General features: G+C 47.7%; 1 protein-coding gene across 1 annotated transcript; it reads right to left on the reverse strand.

Moving 5' to 3' along the window:
- LOC139267155 (uncharacterized) lies at positions 1 to 27347 on the reverse strand. Its single transcript, XM_070885025.1, has 5 exons — positions 27305 to 27347; positions 9374 to 9533; positions 9053 to 9219; positions 1222 to 1378; positions 1 to 980 (listed from the first exon to the last, which is right to left on the reverse strand). Exons 2-5 carry the CDS (start codon positions 9516 to 9518, stop codon positions 847 to 849), a joined length of 603 nt encoding a protein of 200 aa, XP_070741126.1. The 5' UTR covers positions 9519 to 9533; positions 27305 to 27347; the 3' UTR covers positions 1 to 846.

Below are 27347 nucleotides of genomic sequence, written 5' to 3' on the forward strand. Positions count from 1 at the left end.
TACAAGTGCATAATAACAAAGGTTACATAAGATTATTACATTTACATAAATTTACAGGAGTAACACCCACCCTTCTTCCCGGCATCACCATCTCTCGTCCCCCCCTTGCACCGATGCCCGATGTCCTCCTCCTCCCCACGTCTACACGACGGTATGGCGATCCCCTGCCCATCACTGCCTCTGGTTGAGAAGGTTGTGCAGGAGGGCACCGTCATGTCTGCAGATGTGTGCGTCTTGGTGAAAAGGTAGGGCATGGGACCGAAGGCGCCGGGATCTCCTGCTCCTCCGGATCTGTCTGCCTTGAGGGTGTGGGGTCGGGGGCTTACACTACGCGTACAGAAGCCATCTCTGGCCTCATGGCCTCAACACTTTCCGTTGTGCACTCCAATACTGTAATGTGCCGGTCCATCTTCTGATCATACTGCTGGGTGAAGGAGGCGATGCTGCCAGCTATCCCAGCCATGGTCTGCAGCATGTCGCGACCTATCTCCACGACAGTGCTTGATAGCTGAACCATCTGGTTGAGTACAGAGAGCCGTGATGCATCCGCAGGTGGTGGCTCGCTGCTGCTGGGTGCTGGCGCCTTGCTTCCCTTTGAGCCAAGGCTTCTGCGCGTGGTAGAGCTTGCGTCTGTGGAGTCCATTGGAAAGCCCAGGAAATTGGAGCTCGACATCGAGGTTCTGCAGATACTTGGCTCACATGGCTTCTGGCTCCTCCAGGTCAAGAGGCAGAAAAATGGGCCCTTCTGCCTCGTCTCTCTCCTGTTCTTCCTGGCTCTGGATGGTGGAGTTCGCAGCAGTGGAAATGGGTGATCTGTGGGGGGTGCAGGGGCAGTCGGCGGTGGGGTCAGTGGGGGTGCAGGAAATATTCGGTGTCTTTGGGTGTGGAGAACGTCGGGGTGGGAGATGCAGGTATCTGATAGCTTCTGTGAAGGCCAGAGGTCGATGGTCTCTCTAGATCCATGCTGTCCGACTCAGGATCTGCAAGTAGAGGACAGCATTTCAGTCTGTGGGGGGGGGGGGGGGGGGGAGGGGGAGGGTGGTGGTGGTCAATCTGAGATGTGAGCCATTCCATCTCACATTATGCCAGCAAGGTGTTCCATCTCTACATGTTCACACTAATAATGGGCGACAAAGTGTGCGTTCAACCGCGAGTGCCTTAACATTGCATGTACTTTCATACCATGAGGGTTGTTGACACCAGAGATGAGTATAACCTTACCACGCGGTAGCACCGGATCTGCATCAATGTGTGTGGTTACATGGCAGCGGTCTCCCACCAATGCCAACGCACGCTCCTCCAGCCTGGTCAATTCGACCACCTCTTCTGGGCCCCCTCTGGTCGCACTCAGACTTGCTTCCTTGGCTGCTTGATTTTTCTGCACAAAGAAATGTTGCGGCCTTTAGCCCCTTTGCTGATGTCCCTCCACACCCCCACCCCCCCCCACACACACTCCCAAACACACACATCTGGCGCACAATGTTTTTGGCCTTGGAGAGGAGGTGGTGAATAAATTTGTACTCACTCTAGCTGACGCCAGCAAATTGTTCCAACATTTACGGCATTGGTCCCCATCCCGCTCAACTTTGCCCATTGCAGTCACCATCTCACTGATGTCCATCCAAATTTGGCTGTATTGGGCTGGTGGATACTTGCCACGACCATCCTGGGTGAGTTCGCTGTACCCGCGCTCCACCTCTGTCACTAGCTCCTCCAATTCCTGTTCATTGAACCACGGAGCTCTGGGCCTGGTTTCTGGCCACATCCTCAATGATGAGAGGAATGGCTGCTGAAGAATTTGTGGGTTTAAATTTCTCATACTGCCCCCTCTGCAACTCACACTGCCCCCTCTCCAATGCCACCTCTCTGCTCTCTTACCTCCAACTGTCTCCTCTCACACTCACAGGTGGAATAAAGTGCTCTCCTTTTATGTGCATGCGCAGTTCCCCATCAGCATCCAAGGGCCACGAAAGTACTACACATTGGATCAAGAAAACTAAAAAAAAACGAAATCTCGGGCGTACGCAGTGGAGGCCCTCTGAAGATCCCGAGTGGAGAGGCCTCCAACTGATGCACAGTAGTGACGTTGGCCGCCGAGTGCCGCTCCCACTGCTGCCCACATAATGGAGCTGAAAATGGCTCCCGATGGGACCCGGCAGCAGCAGGCGGCAAAAACTGACCTCCCGCCTGGGGGCTGCCGAGAAATGGGCGGGCCGTAGCTGGGACCAAATTTGGGCCCTCTGATTCTATGATTTCATGATTAGACATGACCTTTAAATATCCATGTTGACTCTTTCTAATCAGCTCAAATTTCTGTGCTCAGTCACTCTGTCCTTAGTTCCAGTAACTTCCCCACAACAGATGTTAAACTAACAGATCTGTAATTTCCTGGCTTCTCTCTCTTACCCGACTTAAATAATGGAATTACATTTGCAATTTTGCCATATAAAGGGACAATTCCTGAATCAAGAGAACTTTGGAAGATTATGGCTGAAGCAGCTGTAATTACCTCACCTACTTCCTTTAAAACCCTGGGGTGGAAACCATCTGTCTTTAATGCAATTATTTTTTCGAATACTGTTTTCTTGATTACATTAACTTTAGTGAGTTCCAGTCCTTGGTTCATTATTAGTTTCCTTGGATTGTCAGGTAAAGCAAAGTGTATTCACACACATTTTGAAAAGGATGGTTAAAAAGCTAATATTGAGGCTGTTTTTCCAAAAACCGAAAACAATTTCAATTCATTACCCTATCTCAGTAATTGATAAACAGCTCACATCCACTGTGTTGGGAAGTCACTGATCCCAAATGCTTGGTAGGGGTTGCCTGGCATAGGGCTCTCCGCTAATTGGCAACATAGTGAGATAAAACATGGACCACAACACACATTAAGAGTCAAGTTTTTTTTTAACAGATAGCTTCTAGGGCAGGCTGTGCCCATACTCAGAATGTTAAGGTGCAATAAGTTATTTAGTTTAAGTTATGCAAGGCAACCCACTAACGTGGGGAAGAATAGCTTCTTCATTATTTTGCATTGTTACATTAAGACAACTTGTACTGATTGAATTAAGTTGCTCTATATGCTAACTTTCTGTCTGACAAATAAACATCTTAATATTTTGTTCTGGTCCCATCTCACGAAAGTTAAAGAGTCTATTTATTGAAAGATTGTAGAATCAAATATTAGGACAAATGTGAAAGACTTTAATATCCAGTTTGTTTGTCAAGGGAGGGAACATTGTTATATTTGCTGAGTTATACTACTGTATAAGTTTATATTGACAACTGTGAGCCAACTTTAGAACATACACGATGTGTAATTTGCTCCCAGGAATGACTGATGGCACTGAATCAGAGAAGATATCTAAAGCAGACCCTTATATATAATATTATTGTATTTATAACCAAGCATTGCTTAATGTCCCAGATTCTCATAAATGCCTCATAAATTTTCTAAAAGCGTTTTAAATCAAAATAGCTGTCCTTTGCAAAGAAAACATTTTTTCAGATTAGGTCCAGGACACTCACTAATCATGTTTAACAATGATGCTGACGTTGGATTCTGTAGAATTAGCTCCCTCTAGCCATGGAGCCAGAAACATAGAAAAATAGAAACATAGAAAATAGGTGCAGGAGTAGGCCATTCGGCCCTTCGAGCCTGCACCACCATTCAATAAGATCATGGCTGATCATTCCCTCAGTACCCCTTTCCTGCTTTCTCTCCATATCCCAAAAGAAGCAAAATTATCAGAACTATCCTTAGTTTAAGTTATTCTTCCCCCACCCGCCCCAACTCAGCTTCCTTTGCCATTTGAGTTTTGATAAGTAATTTCTACCTGAAATGCTAAGCTTTCTTTCCTCTTTTCAGATGTTGATGGACCTGCTATGTATTTCCAGCATATTTTCTGTTCATATTTCCTTTGCCATCCTGCCCAAGGCAATCGACAAACAACCTGTTGTGGGACCTCCATCAACACTACTCTGCACTAGCTGATCAGTGTTAGAAGAGAATCTAGCCACAGCTAGAATATTGCATACATTTCTGGTCACCACATTACAGGAAAGATGTGATTGCACTAGAGAGGTTACAAAGGAGATTTACGAGGATGTTGCCAGGACTGGAGAACTTTAGCTATGAGGAAAGATTGGATAGGCTGGGATTGTTTTCTTTAGAACAGAGGAGGGTGAGGGAAGATTTAATTGAGGTATATAAAATTATGAGGGGCTTAGATAGAGAAGATAGGAAGCACCTATTTCCTTTGGCTATTAAATCGCTTTAAGTCTTAAGCTGCTGAATTATTTTCTCAAATTGGTTTCCGATCTCCTGAACTTCTCTGAACCTCTAGACTGTGGGCAGGATTTTTGGTTTTGCTATTTTTGGGGCGAAAACGGAGGTGGGGCGGGAAAGTTACCACCCGGGGAACATCTGCACTCTGAGGAGAAATTTTTGCCATCTGGGCCCTGCACCAGGGGCGCAGCGCGAAGGGAGGCACTGTACAACTTTCGCGGAGCAAAAGTGGGAACCTCGCCAACTAAAGTGCAGGGCCGATAGTGCTCCGAGAGAGGCCTTGGGGGCGGGGGGGGGGGGGGGACCCATCCCAAAATAATCACCAAAACATTCCAAATACGTTGCCCACACCACCACAACACAAATTGCTACAAAAAAATAAAAGAATAAACACTCGCACTTACATTTTCTGCACTTTATCTATCTCACCGCCGCCTGCATGGCTGGACCATCTGTTTTACCTGCCGATCATCGCGGGGCGCGCTTTGGGGCGTACGGGTCGGGTGCGAGTCAAAACTCGCGGCGGTGTCACAATGAGAGGTGTTACACACGAGGCGCGGCTCTTCCTGGTGGTGCTTGTAAGCACCGCCACAAAACCTGACCTGAAGCTCCCGACCGGACGCAGAAGACCTTGTCGTCACATTTTGAAATAACTTTTAAACTGCTGCTGTCTCTTTGCTGAACTAGTTCTACTGGTTTTGCAGCCTTGTTGGCTTCTAGCTAGCAGCTGCTGTTTCACTTGCTGTCTGGTGACTTGTTCTACAGTTTTTTGGCTTCGCTGGTTGCTGGTTTGTGGTTTTACATTTTCTCCACTACTCTGATCTACAGTGACCTCCAACTTGTGTCAATTTCACCATCATCATACAGCTTCCCTCTGTGCCTCTCTTGATATCATACAAAGGGTCCATCGAGGCACTCTTTGCTGCCTCCTTATGAGCAGCAACCCCAACTGTCCCATCCTACTCTTTCACCGACCTTCCTGCCCTGCGCGCCCACTGGGGGCTAATCTTGACAATCTCCTCCCGATCCAACTCGCCCCTCCCAGCGCTGACCCCATGGATGCTGGGTAACCATCACTGACCCTCTCTGCATCACCCTCCAGAATGTCCGTTCACTTACGAACAAGGTCCTTCCCATCCATGAGCTTATCATGGATGATTGCATTGACATCACGGCCCTGACGGAAACTTGGCTAAGGGGTGATGACGCCTTAATTGAAGCCTCCCTGCCTGGGTATATCTTCCACCACTTTCCCCGCTCATACTGGCATGGTGACGTTTGTTCCCCTACTCCTCCGGCACTTTCTCGTCCTTTGAGCCTCTCACCTTATTCCATCCCTCTCATCTCTCATTTAAAACTTTTGTTCTCTATCGCCCACCCAAGTACCATAAAAATGTTATTACCAAGATATCTTTACTGCTTTCCTCCCTCAGCAAGTGATTTATCATCCTTGGTGAGTTCAACCTCCATTTCAATTCATCATGCTCTCTCTCCTCTGAATTCACCACCTGCCTATCCTCCCTTAATCTCTCCCTCCATGTAAACTCACAAACCCTTATTCACGGTCAGCCCCTCGACTTTGCCATCTCTCATGGCCTTGTTACTTCCATCGTGTCAATAATAGATAAGGTCATCTCTGACCACTTCCTCATATCGCTCTCCACCCACATCCCCCTGCACCTCCCAACCACCCCTCCCACACCGCCCCCCACACCTACCTCCTTCTGTGTCCGCCCCTGGAAAAAACTCTCTCCTGACACTCTTACAACTGCACTTACAAAATCTTAACTGTCCAGCCTTTGGCCCTCCATTCACCACGACATTCCTGCAGCTACCGATCTGATCAACCACACCCTTACCACCATGTTTGATGCTCTAGTCCCTTTTAAAACAATTAGGGGTCGAAATTCAGTTGCTAGCACCAGCTGATACCGCCTGGGAGAGGCGGTAATGGAGCGTAAGTGGCTAGGCGGTGGCGTTAGGCGGGGTGCCGCCTGATGAGAAATTCAGTTCTGCTTTTTCAAAGGCACAAAGATTTGCCACCTCACCGACAACTGCCATGGAAATCCTGACATCAGTACGCGTGTAACGCCTCCTTGGTGTCGGTCTCGGCAAATTCACTTCTGCCGCCTCACTTACCGGCTGGCGGGGAACACGGCACAATAAGTTAGCTTTACAAGTTGAGGTAAAAATTCCAGGGAGGTATTTAAAGGGCGTTGCAGCCGGGCCACAGAGGTCGCGGTCAGTGCTGCGTTCTCTCCTCGCAGAGTGTGTAGATGTTGGCGTGCTGCGACCACTCAGCTTCACAACTAGCATTTCGCAAACATTGGTGGGTTTCAGTTCGCATCCATGGGCGACTAGCATACCACGGCTCCCTTCTGCAACTTAATGGGAGCAGTGATGGCACACCACGTTGTCCTGTGGCGAAGACTTCAAAGGCGTCATCTACAGAGACGGCTTCAGGCCAATATGGGTCCACGCCAGAGGAGAGGCCCCAGACGTCGGGCAGGAGGCCGTACAGATGCAGGGTTTACCGTGTACATTATTCTTACCTTGATATGTCCGAGGAGCAGTGCATAAGATGGCTTTAGTTCCGCAAAGAGGTGGTCATCAAGTTCTGCCACCTCCTGCAGACAAACCTTGCAGCTGACATCGGCACCAGGACCTTGCTGTCAGTGGCAGTGAACGTGACAGTAGCCCACAACTTCTATGCTACCGGCTCCTTCCAGTCTCCTGTAGGCGATATATACAACATCTCGCAGTTTGCAGTACATTGCTGCATTCACCAGGTGACCGATGCTCTCTACAGCCGACGAATGGACCATTAAAAGTTCAGCTTGTCCAGGCAAAGCCAGGATGAGTGCTCCGCTCCCGTGGTTTCGCCAGGATAGCGGGCTTTTCCATGATTCAGGGGCCCATTGATTGTATGCATGTGGCATTGCGGGCACCGCCTCACAATGGAGAAGTGTTTGGCAATTGCAAGGGATTTCACTCCCTCAACGTTCAGCTGGTCTGCGATCACTGGCAGATGATCCTCGCTGTCAATGCCCGATATCCTGGCAGCTGCCATGATGCCTTCGCTCTGCAGGAGAGCAGTGTGCCATGACTGTTCCAGCCAGCACATGAAGGGCATGGCTGGCTCATCGGCATCAAAGGATATGGTCTCGCCACCTGGCTGATGACACCATTCTGCAATCCCACCATCTCTGCCTGCCGAGCAGCGCTACAACACCAGCCATATCGCAATCAGGACCATTCTAGAGCAAACTATCGGGTTTCTGAAGCAGCGTTTTCGCTGCCTTGACCACTCTGGTGGGGTATTTTAATAGTCACCTGATAGAGTCTCCATCTTCACCGTCGTGTGCTGCATGCTGCACAACCTGGCCATAATGAGGGTCCAGCCATTACCAGCAGGGATGGATGATCCACCTCAGGAGGACGACGACGATGAGGAGGAAAACGAGGAGCTTCAGCGAAGGAGGCAGCCTGACACTGTTGTGGCTACAAGGGCTGCTTGTCAGATACTCATCGTGCATCGATTCCAGTGAATGAGGCAAGTTGTGCTGAATAGACAACCTATTCACCTGGCGCTGTGCAGAAGACATCGCGCCCAACCCTCCAAGCCTCCGTGTATATAAATGGCAAGACAAGAATGTGAAATTAAAATAATTTTTGTTGATAACAAAAACCATAATGTGCTGTAAAGAAGCACAAGAGGACGGCATCATCCACAGCAAAAAATAATTGAAACCAGACCCCTTGAAACATTCTCACCCATATCCACGTTCAACTATTTACATTAGTTCATATTCGAGCAAGGTCACCATCTCCGGCCACTAGCAGACACATCTTTAGCTGGTCTTTCTGAGTGCTTTCCCACCCCTTCCCTTCTCCCCTCTCCCATGCCTATTGCTCCTGCTCAATAGGATCTCAGTGTCTGCAGCAAGGCTGGTAGAAGATCGCTCTGTTGGCACCACTGCAACAGCTGATGGCCTAACAGGATGTTCCACACCAGCTCGGGCCCGAGAAGGCCCGGCTGCAGACTGCATCACCTCAGCATGGACGGCAGCACTCTGTGGTGGATGGGTTGCAGAGAGCGGCAGGGGCAAGGGTGGAATGATGTCATCCTGAGCGAGGGCATCACGTTCCAACAGGCCCGACATGCTACTACTCCCCCAGGGCAGAGCCTCAGCATCTGGAGCAATCTGGGTGAGCAAAGATTGCTGCCCTATTTCGGCAAGTTTAGGTCCCTGTGGAACCGATGGAGCCCCAAAAACGATGGCAGCGATCAGTGCCTGTGTGGCATCAAACTGCATCAGGGCAGACTTTGTCTGCAGCACATCACAGAGCTGATTGATGCCACCACACGTTGACAATATGACAGTCTGCAGGCCTACTTTCGCATCAGCCTGGTGCTCAATGGCTACTGTTACATCAGCCATATCCCGTACCACCATGGTCACTTGTCGCATCCAACATCCATTGGTATCTATCAAGGATGGGCTCCACGGGCTACTGAGAGGCAGGTGCAAACCTTGAGGTGGATTCTTCCATCCTCACAGCTAGTGCACTCTCGGGCACCCTTGACAATATACCCAGCAGATCATTGTGTATCCCCAATGACTGTCTTGCGACATCTTCTTATTTGGGCTCATCATCAGACTGCTGCTGAGCATCACTCAGGCACGCACTCAACCTCCAGGGAGCTAGTCCCCTGCTTTCTCCTCCCCCGTGCCATGGCTGCAGGCCCGAAGCATCACCCACCTTCAACTCCTCGACCACGCTTTCCACCAGAAAGCTGCTGGCCCCGCTCTCTGAGGCCGCTAGATCCTCCATGACATCCAGAGAGGTGGCCTCTGTCTCCTCCTCCTCTCCACCGTCACCCGCAGTCAAAGGCTGATGTGAAGGTCCCGGGCCGTCTGAGTCATTATCTGAAAGCACAAAGCCAGAGAAGAGTGGTTAGCTGCGGGGGAGGGGGCCAGGACTGGGAAAGGCGTTTGGAAATGCCAGTCTCATGGAAAGTGGTGAAAGATTGTGGTTCAGGGCTAAGTGGCCTGCTAGAGGCTGCAAAGGAACTCAACATACCGTCACTGTCCCGAGAGGGGTCGGCATCACCCACTGCCATCGCACCTACTTGTGCACCCATCAGGGCCGAGACGCGTTCCTCCACAGAAGTTCGGGGTTGCACCTCAGGGTCCCGTCTTCCGGTCTGCATCTGGTCTCGTCTCATCTGTATGAGCTTGGCCTGCAACATTAAAGGGAACGTCAGAGTTAGTGCCCTTCTATCCGTCTGTCCAAAGTGCCTTACATAGTTCACAACATGTTAGTGTATGAAAGTATTTAAAGGTCGATGTAACTTCCATTAGCTGCGAGTACTTGGTGTTGCAATGCTTGAATGAGGAAGCGAGGACGTAACAGTTACTGTGAAGATAGCATCTTCCAGACGCATATGAAGACTGAGGAGGTAATAAGATGAGGGATGGGTCTCCACAATGGAGTAGGAAGGCTAACAGCGCATGCAGGCCATGGAGTGGGTCAGGCTGCAAATGTGAGCCTTGCATCTGGCCTCACCCACATAGAGCATGGGGCCCGACACATTCACATTGATGAGAGACTGCACATTGAGCTCAGAGCATGACATGCTCAGGTTAATGTAAAATATACTCACCCTCAGCAACCGAGTCATGTCAATCCACTTCTTATGACATTGGGTCACTGTCCTGGGGACCGTGTCACTTGCTGACACTATTTCAGTGACTTCCCGCCAGAGCCTGTGAAACGTTTGGGGTTGTGGCCTCTTTCTACCCCCCGGTCCTCAATAATTCTCAACACCTCTCCAGGGCATCAAGCAGTGCATGGAGATCGGCATCGGAGAAGCGGTGAGCTGCTGCTGCATCTGACATCTTCACCCTGTGAGTGAGTGTGTAGGAAGGGACGATAGGCGCGAGACGGTGCTTCACCCAATCGATTGAATCCAGGTGGCGGCAGTATGTCTGTGGCGCAGTTACAAATGATTTTTGCCGCCTGGATGTTGCCGCCTCACTTGACACCCCACTTACCGCTGTATACCACTTCCTGATTTAACGCTGCAATCCCCTTTTCAGGCGGGTAAACTGAATTTTACAGTTGGTGGTGGCAACTGCCACCTGGCGGTAAAATCTCCATTTAGATGGTAACACCGCCTCAAAAACGGCGGGACCGATTTCAATCCCTTAGTGTCTCACCCTGGCTACTCCCCCTGGTATGGACCTCATCTTCGCTCCCTTAATTCCAAGGGACACAGACTTGAATGGATATGTGGACAACTGGTTTAGCCATTCACCACCAGATCTGGTCCTGCTCTCGTCTGCCAAAATTGCTCACTATTCTAGAATCATTCTGCAATGCAAAGATTTCCCATTGTTAACCATCTTCTTAAACCCCTCTCCCCTGTTTCCTCCACCCTCACCTCCGCCAACAAATGTGAAGAGCTCATGGACTTCCTTGTTGCTAAGATTGAGCATAGACAAGCTTGCTGTGGGTGTTGTGGAGGCTGCCTCATGCATTGTCCGTGCAACTCAGAACTCCAGCGAGGCCATCCTTGCCCACTCACAGAGGCAGGTGGCCTCCAGCAAGGACCGTGGCATGCCAGAGTGTGTGGTACATGCCATTGATCACATCGCAGCAGCGATCGCATCACAGGCACAAGCTACACTGCAGCTTGGTGATGTCATACGGTCGTTGACTGCTGCCATCCTCTCTGTCTTCCCCACTGTCCAACGGGGAAGTGACGAAGCCGAAGCAGGCCAACAAGTTGTGGTGACACATCTTGCTGAGGCCCAGCCCCGTTGGAGAGTCAGTGGCTCCCAGGAAATGGAAGACGCTGTCCTTCCACAGGATGACAGAATTCCGGTTCCCACCATTGACTCTCCCACCATGCACCTTACCTGGTCCACACTTGGGCCACCAGAGACTGCTTCCACCGATGCTGAGGCACAGCAGTCCATGGCCGGGCCTTCTAGGCCCAGAGCTGGTCCAAGGTTTCATCATACACCTTCTGTACTATCTGCCCCCGTAAAACAGAAGCCCTCAAACAGCCTTGCTGTAGACACTGAGGCCTCATTGAGGAGGCAGCAGCATCATGGGGAGGGCGATAAAGGGAAGGGGGGAGAAATCTATGGGCAAGTCCCATTAAGGGATTGCATAACCATGTGCAGATGCCATCCCATATTATCAGTGCACCTGTAAATAGTTGTTTTGTAATAATGTACTTGTTCTTGAGTAACTCCCGTGAAGCACCTTAGGACGTTTTACCATGTTAAAGGTGCTATATAAATACAAGTTGTTGTTGTTTTTGTTGAGAGGTCAATAACCTGGGGTGGGGGTGGGGTGGAGGGGAGGCGGCGGGGTGCATAGATCTGATGTAATTGGCAGCAGGATTAGAGGGGAGTTGAGGAGAATCTTTTTCAACCAGAGGGTGGTGGGGGTCTGCAACATCACTGCCTGAAAGGGTGGTAGAGGCAGAAACCCTCATCTCATTTAAGAAATACTTGGATATGCAAGGTTATGGACCAAAAGTTGGAAAGTGGGATTCGGCTGGATAGCTCTTTTTCGGCTGGCACAGACATGCTGGGCTGAATAGCCTCCTTCTGTGCCATAAATCTCTATGATTCTATGATTCTGGTTGAATTTCAGATTTTATATCCCTCTCTCAGGGGAATCTATTCAGTTTCACTTGGCTCCTTCCTCAGAAGATTTGCTTAACAGCTGGAGCACATCGGGGTCGAAATTCCATTTCTAACGCCACCCGTTACCACTGGCGGGAGGCAGCTAAAGGGCGGTGTTGTAGGTATTAGGCACCCTAGGGCAACGGCACCTGTAGGATAAGGTTAGAATTAAATATGTAACTTGTACCATAAAATGGTACCAGTGAAGCCTCAAGGGATTTATGCTAGCTGAAATAGACCGCATTCCTGGAGACTGATACTTGTTGTTTCCCACACACAGGACCAGCAAGCAAGCTCTGCAGGTGTCTCTAATCAGCTAGGCCTCAGGACCAAATGTTCTAGTAACAATACAGCTCTGTAGCAGGATGGAGATAAGGAGGCTACCCAATGCCAGCATCCAAGGACAGTAAGATAAGAGAGGCCCAGGCCATGTTACAAGACACATGATTCATCCCTAGCAACACACCCCTTAGCAACACATCTCTTGGCAACACATGAGCCACTTTACATTTAGAGACTAACGCTATTGGTCTAATGTAACTGTAGTAAACTCTTGTATGTAACTGTAGTAAACTGTTGTAAAACATATAAAGATCCATGAAACCCTTTGTTCAGCGGAGAGAAGCCTGGACTCAGTCCTGTGATTTCCTCCCCGCTGGTGTAAATAAAGTCCGCTCTGGCGTTGGAACCGACTCTGAATGGTGAGTGATTCTTCTGACAAACACTAACACTAACAGTGGTGTCACGAACAGGACTTCGGGGTCGCTGACGCTCTTGGAGAAACCGGGTGAGTATATCTTATAAAAATAAAGGTGCGGAAGGTGGATGCTAGTTGATCGACACGAGGAGACGGTCCAATATCTCAAACACCTAGCCTGAGCCTGAATTAAGAGGACTTTAGTCCCACGTGATGGCCAGGAATTAAGTAGGTGCCGGGAACACACTTGGACTGTGGGATCGTGATACCGAAAGACATCTTCCGGACCCAGTAGTGTAATTTGAGATATACCCCGGGGTAAAACCAAGCGGTGTACAGCGGCTAACGGAATCCAAACCTGTGAACAGGGTCGGACCAACGGGCAAGAGCGGTGGTAGGTAGTCGTTAAGGTTAACGTAAGCACTGCGGGAATTGCTTAAACGCGTTTTAAGAATTGTATAAGTCTGTGTAACAGCAGAACTTGTGACCTGACAGTAGCTAGGAGATGGTCTACTACAAGTAAAGCTAGGCAGAAAGCAGACCTCTGAGAGTAGATACCTAACGGATCTAGTCCTACCCAGGAATGGCCATGAAAGCAAGTAAACTCGAGTGGGGATCAGAAGGGTCCATTACCCGCCATCTGGCGGAAAAGCAAAAGAAACTAATCGAGAAAATGATTAGAGCAGGGTGGGATACACAGGACCTGCCAGCAGCCCAACGGGAATGGTGGGAGAAGGAACGGAAAGTAAAAAAAAAAGGCTGTGGTCTTGATACTGCGAGCCCATGTAAATTAACATAGGAAGTTGATCAATAAAAGAAACTGACGGTGATTGTCTTAAGTGAAGTATGGAAGAGGAATAGAGCCGGCCAAAACAATAGGAAAGAAGAGAGATTTTTGTGAACGTCTGTTTTAAATGAGAAGTGCCTGTGTGATTTTGTGACTGCGGAATGAATTTTTATGTTGTCATGTTTCTGAAAGCCTGGTTGGAAGAGGAATGCAAGTGTCTGTTTATTTTAGCTAACCCTTTGTAGTGTTGTCCTGTATGTGGGAAGCTTTAAGACATTTTAAGTTAGAAACGCAGGTGTGGATTTATTCGGATGATTCGGATGATAAGTTACGGAGCTAGAAAATGTACAAAGGATAGGTTTGTTGAGCAAAAGATAAAAAATACATGGTCCCGGTGGTTAAAAAAAAAGAATTTACTTGTCGAAAGAAAACATGCAATGATTGATTGGGTTGAAAGACATAATTTTAGTCTTGGAATGAGATAAAGAATGCTTTTTAAAAAAAAAAGAGCTTCTAGCAAAAAAAAAGGTTTTAAATAAAGATTGAAATGACAAAGTTTGAATTGGGATTTTGAGATATTCAGAGAAGGCACAGAAAATACTGAGGTGGATTTAAAAAAGAAAAAGATTAAATCAGGTCAAATTCCTGGGCAAGTGGCGAGCTATCTGCGAAGGTGTAAAAGGGACTTTTGGAAAATGTTAAAAACAGCAAGCTTTAGTAACGACTTTGAAACTGGAGCATTTTGAAGATAACAAAAAGCAGCCCTCAAACCCTCAAAGCTGGACTCCATTCCAGTTATGAAAAAAAAGAAAAAGATAAAGACGCCACTTTGAAAGTAAACAAAATGTGTTTGTGATGGAAAAGGACATAACTTACTAAATACTAGTTGATGTTTGCTGTGAAAAAGATATTGGTTTAATTAGAAAAAGAAAAAATTTGGAAGAGGTAAAAAAACACTCAACATTGATAATGATTTTAAATTATGAGAAAGTTTCAATGCAGTTTGAGAAGATTTCCAAAATGGACAGTGTTTATCAAGAAAAGTCCCGAACAGTCTAAACAAGCAGGAGGGTTTTAAAGTCTAAGCTATGCGAACTCAGCACAGAGAAAAAAAAACTGGGAATTAGAGAATCTTACTGAATTCTTAAATTCTTACAGAAAATGGAACTGGCACAGAAGTTTAGATTTTTGCTGAGAGAGAAATTAAAAAAAAAAAAAATTGGAGTTTACTCTAAAATGCCGTCTTCCCTGATGAGAAGATTTTTTTATTATTTATGCTGTTTAACGGATTCCTAATTTCTAAGTAAGTTTTGAAGGCACAAAGACTTTTTTTTTCAGATGATTACGTGAAGTCACGTAATGACATCAGGTCTTCTTACAAACCCTTTCCATTGACAGCCGTTTAAGATACTGAACATTATTAGTTTGGATTTCTTAATAGAAAAAAAAAAGACTCACCTAACAGAGGAAACATGAAATAAAAACAGAACTAGCTTATGTAATAATACTTGCCTGATACAATAAAGAAATAGATACTCAATAAAACAAATTGAAGAGTTAAAAGATAAGATAAACAGGCTGGAAGAGATAACGGGACTAGACGGATAGTGCAGTGCGCAGCCATAGCACCATCACCTATGGCAATAGAGCCAATGTACCCCACAGTGGGTAGGTGTAGTCCACAAACCCAACCTAACGGTAAAGCAGACAACGATGTTCGGAGGAATAGCTTTGGCCTTGGTCATAATAGGAGTTTGGGTAATATTTAAGTGGGTAAAGGCACGGGCACACGCCCCACAGATTCAACTCGAAATGGTTCGATTATAATCTTGTGCTTCTGATTTCGCAGGGTGACAGGGATACACGTAGAGCAAAACCTAACCCCTGGTGACGACCAGACCGTCTGTTTAAAATTACAGATAATACCTACCAGAATGGGAATACGAACGGCACTCCTCGTAATATGGATAGCCCTGCGACAGACACGTACCATGGACGACACCGACCGATTGCAGCGCACTCAGGAAATAAACAACTACATGAACTATGGCGTCTTGTTTAATTTAACGGATGGAATGTGCATCCCAGAAGCCAAGGACTGGAGCAAGGACAGGACTTATTTCAATGCATGGTTACAAGTGAATCCTAATAAGAATCCTAATAAGAATAAGAGTATGTGTACAGTGCTCCACAGATATAAGGAGCAGCTGCATTAAACGGAGGGATGTCAAAGGGCCTGATGAATGTACTTTCGACATAATTTGCGCGCCTCTGGGACAATCCCAGCAATCAGTCATCCACAAAAAGGGAGTGGGGCTGTGTGGATACTACGAGGAGGTGGGGGCGGCTGCAATATCATTGTATGTATGCTTCTCACCCCCTCCGACACCGCGCCCCGTAAGAACCACTACATTGCCCGAGGAACTGCCTTGTCCCATAACTGCTAAGGGACCAGAAAATGGGATTGTAATGTACAACGAAGGGGAATTATTGTATGATAATGTTAAACATGAAATTGTGCCTGTCCTGATCAATATTTCAGGCATCCAGATGCCGGAATACTGTACAGAACAGTCAAGGAAAATGTACAATGTATTAAGTAAAGTTGTAATGCAGCAGGCTGCCGATGCAATGGGTGCCAGTAGATTCCGAGGACAGGGGTCAGCCCCCAGGATAAAGAGGGAAATAGAGATACAAGGGTTAAATGAGAGGATGGAATAGCTTAGAAGGGTGATGAAGGGGTTATTCGAGAGGGTGGAGCAAAACCAGGAAGACCAAGCCAACCTAGGAAAGGAGGGTGCCGAAATCCAGTTGGATGGCATCTCAGTCCTGGAAGCTCACGCCAAAACCATCAATCACCTCATTGATAGAGAAAAAGAAGATACAGGAAAGCAAAGACAGGGGCAACTCTGTCACGCTTATGGTCTGTGGATGGTAGGACAGATCCGCCACAATCTCGACCAGATCCAACGCGGGGAAGTAACCGATTGGATAGACAGTTCACATCTGGCTCAGTTGGCTAACCAGAGGGGAACACTGGATAATTGTACTCTGAAGGGACTGACCCGAGTATATCCAGCAATTCCAGATTGCCAGATGTGTAGGAATACTGGGATAGGGATAGTCCTGATGATCCCTATAGCCACGCCGGACTCAGGGCCATTCCCCCTATACCAACTAGAGAATATCGGAGTAATACGGGAAAATGCCCTCACCCGGTAGGCCGAGGGGAGCTAGACGAGTGCGGGTTTAACCGAACCGATGGGGGTGTACTAGAAATAGTGCCCGCACATAGGCACTTCGCGAGGTCAGGTTATGGAGGAAAAGGAAGATACTGCGTCTCTACCACAGAACATTCATACCAGTATAATAACCTGCAGTGCCCTATACCACAGCCAAACTTTTGCTTTACGCCACTACGAACTGTCACGATCGGGCAAGCGCATATCACCCAGGTTAGGCGCCGGAAGCCTGAAGCTATTGATGTAACCGATCAGCTGCATGATCATTTGCAGGATTATGATGAGCCAGATCAGGTCCCTATTGAGGCTCAGGGTGGGTCAATCCGTAAAGCTCTACCACCAACTGCAAACTAAAATCAAAGTACTGGAAGAAGATATCGATGTAGACTTACAAAGTCAGAGTTGGTGGAGAAAGGTCTGGGACTGGGGTAGAAATGTGAACATCCATCCTTGGATTCGTATAATTTCACACATACTTGTCGGGATACAATAACATGGGGCATAATGGCCTGCCAGGCATGCAGACACCATGCACAATGAAGAGGGACCCAGGATTGGTCCCCAAATCTAATAAAAGAGAAGGAGGATTTGACCTTAGTTAATTTGATCTAAGCAACCGGGACTCCTGAAACCGCGTGACTGGCCAGCACGTTGAGGCAGGGAGTACCGGGCCGTGCACAAAATCTAACATAAGTAGGGCGGTCGGTTAAAGGGGGACTAGGACTAGTCCCCTTACCGAAAGGAGGGAATTGTTGTAGGTATTAGGCACCCTAGGGCAATGGCACCTGTAGGATAAGGTTAGAATTAAATATGTAACTTGTACCATAAAATGGCTACCAGTGAAGCCTCAAGGGATTTATGCTAGCTGAAATAGACCGCATTCCTGGAGACTGATACTTGTTGTTTCCCACACACAGGACCAGCAAGCAAGCTCTGCAGGTGTCTCTAATCAGCTAGGCCTCAGGACCAAATGTTCTAGTAACAATACAGCTCTGTAGCAGGATGGTGATAAGGAGGCTACCCAATGCCAGCATCCAAGGACAGTAAGATAAGAGAGGCCCAGGCCATGTTACAAGACACATGAGTCATCCCTAGCAACACGCCCCTTAGCAACATATCTCTTGGCAACACTTGAGCCACTTTACGTTTAGAGACTAATGCTATTGGTCTAATGTAACTGTAGTAAACTGTTGTATGAAACCCTTTGTTCAGCGGAGAGAAGCCTGGACTCAGTCTTTTGATTTCCTCCCCGCTGGCGTAAATAAAGGCCGCTCTGGCATTGGAACCGACTCTGAGTGTTGAGTGATTCTTCTGACAAACACTAACACTAACAGGCGGCAATGTCCTACTGCCAGTGGTAAGTGGCATCCACACCTCTGGAGAAGTTCAGTTGGGTCTTTGGTAGAGGCACCAAGAGGTAACGCTGCATTCTCTAACACCACCCACATGGTGATGTCATCCAGCATGCAACTTGGTGCTGCTCTCGCGATATTTGGTCTCCAGGGTGGCGTTCCCGGCAGGTGTTCTTATAGCCTGAAAAAATGGTCAGTACAGTGGATTTTGGGTGGAATCGCCCAGAGAGAAAGGTAGGTTTTTTTCTTTATTTATTTCTGCATATTTTCATTAGTTGCAAACTGTGGGGAAGTGTGTGTGAGGGTTGGCGAAGGTTTCGTTTTTTTTCTTCCTGTTTCTTCAATCAACCGTTGAGGCAGCCTCCCGTTGTGAAATTGAGTCGCCCTCCTGAGCTCCCGCCTCGTTGGCGCCGAGGATGAGTGTACAACGGCAATTTTTAGCGCTGCTCTCTCATCTTTGGGTGTAAAAACTGAATTTGTCTGTTTGGGCCTGCACCTAAAGCCTGGCGGTAAAATCAGCACTCAGGCGGTGACACCGCCTCAAAAACGGCCATACCCCTGTTCCAAATTTCGACCCATGGGCTAGAAATGGCATAGGGCTTCGTTTGAGGCGATAACTTTTGAAGGAGTCCAAAAGTATCGGCAGGCGAAGAAGATTTTTTGCTCCTGGGAACTTCCGCTTTAGTGCTCCAAGAGGAAAGTGGAGCGCTAAATCAAGCGCCATCACTTCCCTTAGAGCGTGAGAGTGAGAGGGCTATAGCGGCGAAGTGCTGAACAATGTTCAGTGCCGTGCAGCCGTCTCGAGAGGCTCCTTCCCTCCCTTAACGGGAAGGGCCAATGATGGGTTCAATCACGCTTCATGCTCTGTCTGTTGGGCCACAGGACCTGTGCTACTTACATAGCAGCCCCGGGCACTCTAAGGGCGGGCAGGACTAAGGAATCGCTGTATCAAAAGAAATCAAGAGGCACCAGACTGGGGAGAGAAATAAACTTTGCTCTGCCTGACCACCACTGCCTTTAAATATCGCTCCCCAAGCGGCCAGCTGAGGTGACAACGCCTCCTGCTGCTGCTGTTGTTGATGCCCGGCAATGCTGCAGGGGGCGGGAATTAATATTGCATCGGGGCGCTAATGGGGTGTTGCGCACCGGATGATGTCACAGTTTACGGGGTGCAAGAGAGCGAGGCGGTAAGTGTTAGTGCCAGCGCAAAACTGCCAGGGAAGTTCGCAGATGTCAGTGAATTGTCAGTGCCGGTCGGTAACTCCCACAGGCGTAAACGGGAGGTGCAAATTACTTTAAGGAAATTGAATACAAAACATGACTTTTGTAGCACAGGAATCAATAGTTTTATATTACTTTTGAGCCTGTGAACATTTTAGTATAACCTCTACGACATTGCAAATTCCTCGACACTGTTGCTTTCATATTTTCAAAAACTAAATCAATTAATTAGCTTATCAGCTTAAGCATGGAGCTAAAGACAGAACTGGGAGATTCACAAGCAGAGTGAGGAATGTTCTGAGTGCAGGAATTCGATGCTGAGGAGGAAGGCAGTGAAGACGTCTGACTGAAAAGGAGGAGTGGAGCCACAGAACCTAATAGTGGAGGCTTGTAAAAAGGGAACAGCAATAATCATGGGTGATTTTAACCTCCATATTGATTGGACAAATCAAATTGGTCAGGGTAGCCTTGAGGAAGAGTTCATAGAGTGCATAAGGGACAGGTTCCTTGAGCAGTATGTAATGGAACCAACCAGAGGGCAGGCTATCTTAGATCTGGTCCTGTGTAATGAGACAGGTTAATAAACAATTTCCTAGTAAAGTGTAATGTCTGTAAGCTTGTAATATTTGTAGCTCCACACTGTGGATGTGGACGTATTGTGTACTGCAAGTGCAGGGTTAATAATAAACAGAACCGGCAGATTTCCGGAGACTTCCGAGAGAGCTGCCTACAGTGTTAGGAAGCTGTGTGTGCTGTGCTCTGTGAATATATCACATTTGGCGACGAGGATGGGATTTTTCGGATGATTTAAAGCTGAAATTTTGTTGGTGAAGGATTCAGCCAGCCGACAGAAGACTTTAGAAGTTTCTGTCTGAAAGTTATGTATGATGTTTGTTATAATAACTTCTTCATTAAGGAGGGAGAAGTGTAATGTCTGTAAGCTTGTAATGTTTGTAGCTCCACACTGTGGATGTGGACGTATTGTGTACTGCAAGTGCAGGGTTAATAATTACCAGAACCAGGCAGATTCCGGAGACTTCCGAGAGAGCTGCCTGCCATGTTAAGAAGCTGTGTGTGCTGTGCTCTGTGAATATATCACATAAAGGATCCCCTTGGAATGAGTGACCATGGCATGGTTGAATTTCAAATTCAGATGGAGAGCGAGAAAGTTGTATCTCAAACCAGAGTACGAAGCTTACATAAAGGAGACTACAAAGGTATGAGGTCTCTAACTTAATAGACATGAGAGCAGATCTGCGTGACAGCGACAGGAGCAGCTGCAGATAAAGGTAGGCCCAAGAGCCCGGAGGGAGTGCGAGTGTCAGGGATCAAGGTAAGTGACATCAGCGCAAGGGAAGGAGCTGATTCATGAGTAGTTGGTGATTGGGGTTTTTTTACATCTTAAGTTTATTTCTGTTAAGTTACTTAAAGAAAAGTTAGTTAATAGTTGACTAAATAAAGGCATGGCAGGGCAGCTTGGTCCAGCGGACTGCACATCCTGTGTCATGTGGGAACTCGAGGATGCTTCCTGTGTCCTGGACAACCACATGTGCAGGAGGTATCATCAGCTGGAGGAGCTTGAGCTCCGTGTTTCAGAGCAACAGCTGGCATCACTGCGGTGCATCCTCGAGGTTGAGAGCTAAATGGATAGCACGTTTCAGGAGGTGGTCACCTCGCAGCTAAGGAGTGAATGGGTGACTGCCAAACAGAAGAGGAGGACCAAGCAGGTAGTGCAAGATTCCCCTGAGTGCATCTCGCTCTCCAACCAGTATTGTGTTCTGAGTACTGGTGAGGGCGATGGTTCCTCTGGGGAGTACAGCCAGATCCAAGTCCATGGCACCATGGGTGTCTCAACTGTACAGTGGGGAGGCAATAGTGGTAGGGGATTCAATAGTTAGGGGAACAGACAGGCATTTCTACAGTTGCTGACTTCAGGATGGTATGTTTCCTCCCTGGTGCCAGGGTTGAGGATGTCACTGAGTGGCTGCAGACCATTCTGAGGGGAGAGGGTGAACAGCCAGAGGTTGTGGTCCATATTGGTACCAACGACATAGGTAGAAAGAGGGAAGAGGTCCTGCAGGCAAATTTAGGGAGCTAGGAAAGGGATTAAAAAGCAGGACATCAAAGATAGTAATATCTGGGTTACTCCTGGTGCCACGCACGAGTGAGTATAGAAATAGGAGGATAGCATAGACGAATGCATGGCTGGAGAGATGGTGCAGGAGGGAGGGCTTCAGATTCCTGGAGCATTGGGGCCAGTTCTGGGGGAGGTAGGACCAGTTCAGGATGAACAGGTTGCACCTCAACAGAATCGGGACAATATATCTTCACAGGAAGGTTTGCTGTTGAAGAGGGTTTTAACTAAATTCGCAGGGGGATGGGCACCAGGATGTAGCATTAAAAAGGAGAAACAAAGGGCACAAAGGATTCGGAGAGACGGAAAGCACTAAAGCAAGAAATAGTAAGGTATTAGGTGGGGCCGGACTAAGAGGATGGTCGAAGATGGGTTTACAGTGTATGTATGTGAACGCACAAATCATAGAAAACAAGGTTGGTGAGGTGCAGCGCAAATAGCCTCATAGAAACATAGAAAATAGGTGCAGGAGTCGGCCATTTGGCCCTTCAAGCCTGCACCACCATTCAATAAGATCATGGCTGATCATTCACCTCAGTACCCCTTTCCTGCTTTCTCTCCATATCCCTTGATCCCTTTAGCCGTAAGGGTCATATCTGACTCTCTCTTGAATATATCCAATGAACTGGCATCAACAACTCTCTGTGGTAGGGAATTCCACAGGTTAACAACTCTCTGAGTGAAGAAGTTTCTCCTCATCTCAGTCCTAAATGGCTTACCCCTTATCCTTAGACTATATCCCTTGGTTCTGGACTTCCACAACATCGGGAACATTCTTCCTGCATCTAACCTGTCCAGTCCCGTCAGAATTTTATATGTTTCTATGAGATCCCCTCTCATCCTTTTAAACTCTAACGAATACAGGCCCAGTCGATCCAGTCTCTCCTCATATGTCAGTCCAGCCATCCCAGGAATCAGTCTGGTGAACCTTCACTGCACTCCCTCAATAGCAAGAACGTCCTTTCTCAGATTAGGAGACCAAAACTGAACACAATATTCCAGGTGAGGCCTCACCAAGGCAGTAAGACCTCCCTGCTCCTATACTCAAATCCCCTAGCTATGGAGGCCAACATACCATTTGCCTTCATCACCGCCTGCTGTACCTGCATGCCAACTTTCAATGACTGATATACCATGACACCCAGGTCTCGTTGCACCTCCCCTTTTCCTAATCTGCCGCCATTCAGATAATATTCTGCCTTCTTGTTTTTGCCCTAAAAGTGGATAACCTCACATTTATCCACATTATACTGCATCTGCCATGCGTTTGCCCACTTACCTAACCTGTCCAAGTCACTTGCAGCCTCTTAGCATCCTCCTCACAGCTCACACTGCCACCCAGCTTAATGTCATCTGCAAACTTGGAGATATTACACTCAATTCCTTCATCTAAATCATTAATGTATGTTGTAAATAGCTGTGGTCCCAGCATTGAGTCTTACGGCACCCCACTAGTCACTGCCTGCCATTCTGAAAAGGACCCGTTTATCCCGACTCTCTGCTTCCTGTCTGCCAACAAGTTCTCTATCCACATCAGTATATTACCCCCAATACCATGTGCTTTAATTTTGCACACCAATCTCATGTGGGACCTTGTCAAAAGTCTTTTGAAAGTCCAAATACACCATATCCACTGTTTCTCCCTTGTCCACTCTACCAGTTATATCCTCAAAAAATTCTAGAAGATTTGTCAAGCATGATTTCCCTTTCATAAATCCATGCTGACTTGGACCAATTCTGTCACTGCTTTCCAAATGTGCTGCTATTTCATCTTTAATAATTGATTCCAACATTTTCACCACTACTGATGTCAGGCTAACCAGTCTATAATTACCCATTTTCTCTCTCCCTCCTTTCTTAAAAAGTGCTGTTACATTAGCTAACCTTCAGTCCATAGCAACTGATCCAAAGTCGATAGACTATTGGAAAATGATCACCAATGCATCCATATTTCTAGGGCCACTTCCTTAAGTACTCTGGGATGCAGACTATCAGGCCCCGGAGATTTATCGGCCTTCGATCCCATCAATTTCCCTAACACAATTTCCCGCCTAATAAGGATTTCCTTCAGTTCCCCCTTCACAGTGTAGTTCAGGACCTGGAATATTAGGTCCTTTTAATGTGTGGTGACCGTTGCACACCAGCTACCACACAGGCTTGAAAGAGCTAGGTCTTCGTCCAGTGGCAAGGATTACCCAAGACGACTGGAGACCTGCTCTGCTGCACGGGCCTAGTGCGCACATATTGCAGTGTGGGCTGGCCCGTGCCGCCCCTGGGCCCATGCCTCTTCTGGCCCCGAACTTGCACTTCTCCTGGGCCCCGATTACATCCCACCACAATCTCTCGCCACTCCTTCACCCCGACCTCGCCGCTCTTGCTGTATCTGCCCACGCTCCAATCACCGACCTGGACTTTGATGATGTCCCTCTTTGCTGTTGTCACCTCCTGCACCAGTCTGCGCTGTACCTTGCAGTGGTACGCCGCCACGCTGCCCATGGCCGCCGCTCGCCGCTCCTTTAATGGCCCCGACCTGCCGCTGATGGTCTCTCGCAGGTCGGGGCCGCCATGCCCATGGAATAAAAAGGACAATAGCAGCCTGGATATGAAATTGTCTAAGTGACAGGTTACAGCTGCTGAAATTGGCCCTTCCGATTAGGCCTCTGGCTGCCTGAAAATGGCGGCCACTGGGCAGCGTGCACTGGCCGCTGACTCTCCGCAGGAGCCGCCATTTTAAAAATTGCTTTACCTCAGGTTTGGAGTGGTGTCCGCTCATTTTCCCGTCACGGTGTGCATGCGCCGACTCCTTTCCGACTCGTGGGGACCCCCTTGTGAAATTGCCCCTCGGGAAATTGCCCCTTTTCAAAAGGCTTTCGCTCTAGGTGCCTTGGCCGTGCGGCCGCCCTTTAAGAGGAGGGCGCACAGCTGCGGCTGCCGTGTTAATTTTTTTTGTCTGCCGACTGCCAGGTCGGGCCAACAATTATGGCTGCAGGTTCAGCCTGGAATGCCTTCTTGGTGTCAGGCCGCTGGTCCATCCGGAACCCTCCCTATTGGCCCAGTGTTTGCCATTAAAGTGGCTGCAGAGTTCGCAGCAGCTCTCCCCTTTAACCGAAGGGGAGAGATGTAATGATGCGCCTGCCATTCCACCCCACCCCCACTTCCGCTCCGCTATTGACGGCCTCTCCGCCCTGCTCCCATGTCCGTCCCCGTCATGATGACACTTGCGCCCCACTCCAAAGAAATCTCCGAAGTGCTAAATTTCGACGGTTGGGGCGGCCAGAACACATCGAAAACGTAGGTGCGCTTATGTTCGGCAGTGGGCAATTTCGGCCCCCAAAGAGTAGTGGTGGATGTGTTTTTTTCAAACTGAAGGAAGGTATACAGTGGTGTGTTCTCCAGGGGTCGTTACTAGGACCACTGCTTTTCTTGATATATATTGTTGGCCCTGAAATTCCGATTTGGCCTTCCCGCAGGCATGTTAGAGAAAAAATCCGCACTTACCTTAAGCTGCTGCCGAGCCTTCCGCACTTCCGAGCCTGTGGCCTCTTTCGACTGCCAGTCACAGCGTGTGCACGTGGGGACATGCGCAGTGCTGGAGCTGGCGTCACATGGCTCTGGGCAGCCAATCAGGTAAGGAAGCATAGTAATAGGAGTTCCGCAGGGTCCTAAACTCCTATTACTATGATTGTGATAAACCCAAAACACCCAAAACACAGCCCCAAACACCCAAAACACGAATAAAAAATAGAAAATAATTACACTACTTTCATTTAAATTAAAGTTATTAATGGCTTAAAAAAAATAATTTCCCAATTTTTAAAAAAAGTTTTTTTAAACTAACTTACCATTGTGGGGAGGGTTTTTAATGATAATATATGTTTTAATAACTTTATTTTTCGATGTTTTTGTGTTTTTTAAAACACTTGTGCCTGTAAGCGTAAATATCGGAAATTTACACTTACAAAAGTCCTCGCTCCCGATCTGGCTACGATCTGTCAAGCCTGAAATTTGACAGATTGGAATTGCACGCTGGAAACCGGCATTTCCGATGCCTTCCCGGGTCTGTAGGAACTCCGTACGGACCCGGGGAAGGCCGGAATTTCAGGGCCAATGACTCGGATGTGGGTGTACAGGGCACAATTTCAAACTTTGCTGATGACATAAAACTTGGAAGTATAGTGAATAGTGAGGAGGATAGTGATAGACTTCAAGAGGACATAGACAGACTGGTGGAATGGGGTGGACATGTGGTAGATGACATTTTACACAGAAAAGTGCAAAGTGATACATTTTGGTAGAAAGAATGAGGATAGGAAATATAAACTAAAGGGTACAATCCTAAAGGGGGTGCATGAACAGAGACACCTAGGGGTATATGGCACAAATTGTTGAAGGTGGCAGGGCAGGTTGAGAAAGCGGTTAAAAAAGCTTACGGGATTCTGGGCTCATGAGTAGAGGTATCGAGTACAAAAGTGTGGAAATTATGATGAACCTATATAACACACTGGTTTGGCTTCAACTGGAATATTGTGTCTAATTCTGGGCACCGCACTTTGAGAAAATTGTTCCCATTGGCAGAAGGGTTACGAGAAGCAGGAGACACAGATTAAAGATGATTGGAAAAAGAATCATAGCCAACATAAGAAAACATTTTTTACACAGCGAGAAGTTAGGATCTGGAATGCACTGCTTGAGGGGCTGGTGGAGGCAGATTCAATCACTGCTTTCAAAAAGGAGTTGGATAAGTACTTGAAAGAAAAAAATTGCAGGGCTATGGGAAAAGAGCAGGGAAATGAGACTAGCTGAGATGCTCTTGCAGAGAGCCGGCAGGGGCTCGATGGGCCGAATGGCCTCTTTCTGTGCTGTAACCATTGTATAATTCTAGGGCTAGATTTTACACTTCTGTGCAGATCGCTCAAAAATGGGCGTTATTTCCGGCGTGGACGGTAAAAATGGGTTTTCAGATCGTTGGCTTGTCGCCCATTTTCAAAGCCCCGAGTCTCCATTTTTAAAAATGGGCGTTGCCGCGAGTGATCTGAAATGGATGTTAGCGTTAAACCTCTCTGACTTTCTGCCGTAAAGTGTCGCCATCCTTAGCAATGGCAAGGCAATGATCGATTCTCGCGATTCAGGAGGTCAAGGGTCACCATTACATGCACATAAAAGGAGAGAGAGAGAGAGGGAGCTAAGAGGCACTGTGTGTGGGTGTGGTGTGGCTGCTTTGGGAGGAATGAGGGAGAGTTTTGAGCTTTGTAGCAAATTGTGCCAAAAAAACTTAGCTGTTACCAGTGAGATATTTTCTCAAATTTGGTGCCTATAATGGAGGGAGTGGAGGAGGCGACACAGCACGCTGTGCAGACTGACGCTGGCGAGAGTAGTGAGCTGGGAGAGGAGCTCATTGGAGGACGCAAAAGAGCGAGGAGGTTCTCAGACGAGGATAATGCCTCCCTCATGCAGGAGGTCGTGTCATGTTGGGGTGATTTGACACAGGGAGGGCGTGGGAAGCCCATCCCAAAGGCCTACCAGAGGATATGGGCCAAGATAGCAGAGGTGGTCTCGTCGGTGACCAACGAGGTGCGTGAGGGCAACCAATGCCGCAAGGGATGCAACGACCTTGTTGGACCCGCAAGAGTAAGTATTACATTTATTTACATGTACTTATGTATTTATATAACTTGATTTGTAAGAGTCAGGAGTGAGTCAGATGTGAGTCTTTCACTTTTACTCAAAGCCTGCGGTCACGGTGCACATCTTTAGGTAAAGAATGATAATTATCACAATAATCATGATTACATTTGTCGGTTATGTGTTGTATCAGTCTCTGTGACAGTACCTAGCAATGATATCACGCAATTATCTCATGCCATATCGTCCTGTTACCTTTTCCAGAAGAAGCTGGCGACGAATAAGTCCAAGCAGAGGT

The sequence above is a fragment of the Pristiophorus japonicus genome, chromosome 7 (assembly GCF_044704955.1).
Source record: "Pristiophorus japonicus isolate sPriJap1 chromosome 7, sPriJap1.hap1, whole genome shotgun sequence".
NCBI lineage: Eukaryota > Metazoa > Chordata > Chondrichthyes > Pristiophoridae > Pristiophorus > Pristiophorus japonicus.

Bases quoted from the DNA above. Each gene is read 5' to 3' on its own strand.
- LOC139267155 (XM_070885025.1), bottom strand. From the start codon at position 9,518: ATGAGACGAGACCAGATGCAGACCGGAAGACGGGACCCTGAGGTGCAA. The intron at 1,379-9,052 runs GTGGGTGATGCT...TTCTTTGTGCAG, and splicing joins GCGTGGTCGAGGAGTTGAAG to AAAAATCAAGCAGCCAAGGA. The intron at 981-1,221 runs GTAAGGTTATAC...CTCTACTTGCAG, and splicing joins AGATCCGGTGCTACCGCGTG to ATCCTGAGTCGGACAGCATG.